We start from the raw sequence: 1,120 nt of genomic DNA on the forward strand, positions 1-1,120 counted from the left end.
AAGTCCATGATGATAATTAATTCATCATGAGCTAATTCGCCTTTCAAGTATTTTAAATACTCCCGCAGTTTCCTCACAATAAAATCATGGGGCAAAAGTATCTCGAATTTTTCAAATAGTGTTCCTATGAAATCTTCCACATTAGACACAACTGTTGCCAATTTACAGCGGTTTTCCAATGTCCAGGCTTTGTAATTTATTTGCTCGATTTCAAGTTCTTCAAATCGATTCGTGAATAATTCAGCAAGATAGCTTAGTTAGTTAGTTAGTTAGTTTCGCATGCGGATGGATGGATTAGCCATCCTATAGCCACCGAACTCTTAAAGAGTTATTGTAGCTCCGCTTGAATTTACTTCGGATCAAATTTCGAGCCCAGCCTTGACGGCCAGTCGTAGAAGATCCAAAGCACTCCTATCCTTGATTTGATCACACGTGGGGAAAGCAATCCCCCAGCAGCGTAATCTTGTCACGGCTAGCGCTGGACAGTAACACACTATGTGTAGACTGTCCTCTTTTTCTTCATTACAGAATCTGCACAGGGCATCTTCCCCGATGCCCATGATTGTGCAATGAGCTTTGAACCTGCCATGTCCTGAGAGGAGCCTGATCACAGTGCTCAAGCTCTTCCTGTCCATGTCAAGTAGCTGTCGAGCTTTCTTGCTATTCAGACCGGGCATCATTGCCCTGGCTTTCCTGCAGCTCTTTGTGTTCTTCCAACGGTTGTTGTGTTCCCGTCGAATCTTGTCCTTGATGATTTTATTTCCCGTGGCTAGGGGGACTCCTATCGGTTCCGCTTCGGTATCGCTTAGCGATCCTTGCTTCGCCAGTTCGTCCGCCTTCTCATTGCCAGGGATACCTTCATGTCCTGGAACCCAAGCCAGGGTTACCCTGTTTTGTTTTCCCAGCTTTTCTAGCTCTCCCATCGTCTCCCAGACTAACCTAGAGTCGGTGGTAGATTTCGCGAGTGCTTTAATGGCGGCTTGACTGTCTGACCAAATATATATATATTTGTTCTGTGTCGGCCGATTTACCAGAAATTCTGTGCACTTCTTGATTGCCAGAACCTCTGCTTGAAACACTGTGGCGTAGATCCCAAGGGACCAACTGCTTTCATAGTGCT

The 1,120-nt window shown here is 45.4% G+C and overlaps 1 protein-coding gene across 1 annotated transcript in view; it reads right to left on the bottom strand.

Annotated features, from left to right (window-relative positions):
- Positions 1-359: 359 nt before the first annotated feature.
- Positions 360-1,120, bottom strand: part of LOC107043696 — a 1,385-nt gene continuing 624 nt past the window's right edge. Inside the window, exon 2 of the mRNA XM_015265280.1 lies at positions 360-1,118. Coding sequence (XP_015120766.1) covers positions 360-1,118 — 759 coding nt within the window. The remainder of the gene's footprint in view (positions 1,119-1,120) is intronic.

This window comes from Diachasma alloeum, unplaced genomic scaffold, assembly GCF_001412515.2.
Source record: "Diachasma alloeum isolate Michigan unplaced genomic scaffold, Dall2.0 Dall_scaffold_00617, whole genome shotgun sequence".
In the NCBI taxonomy this organism is placed as follows: domain Eukaryota; kingdom Metazoa; phylum Arthropoda; class Insecta; order Hymenoptera; family Braconidae; genus Diachasma; species Diachasma alloeum.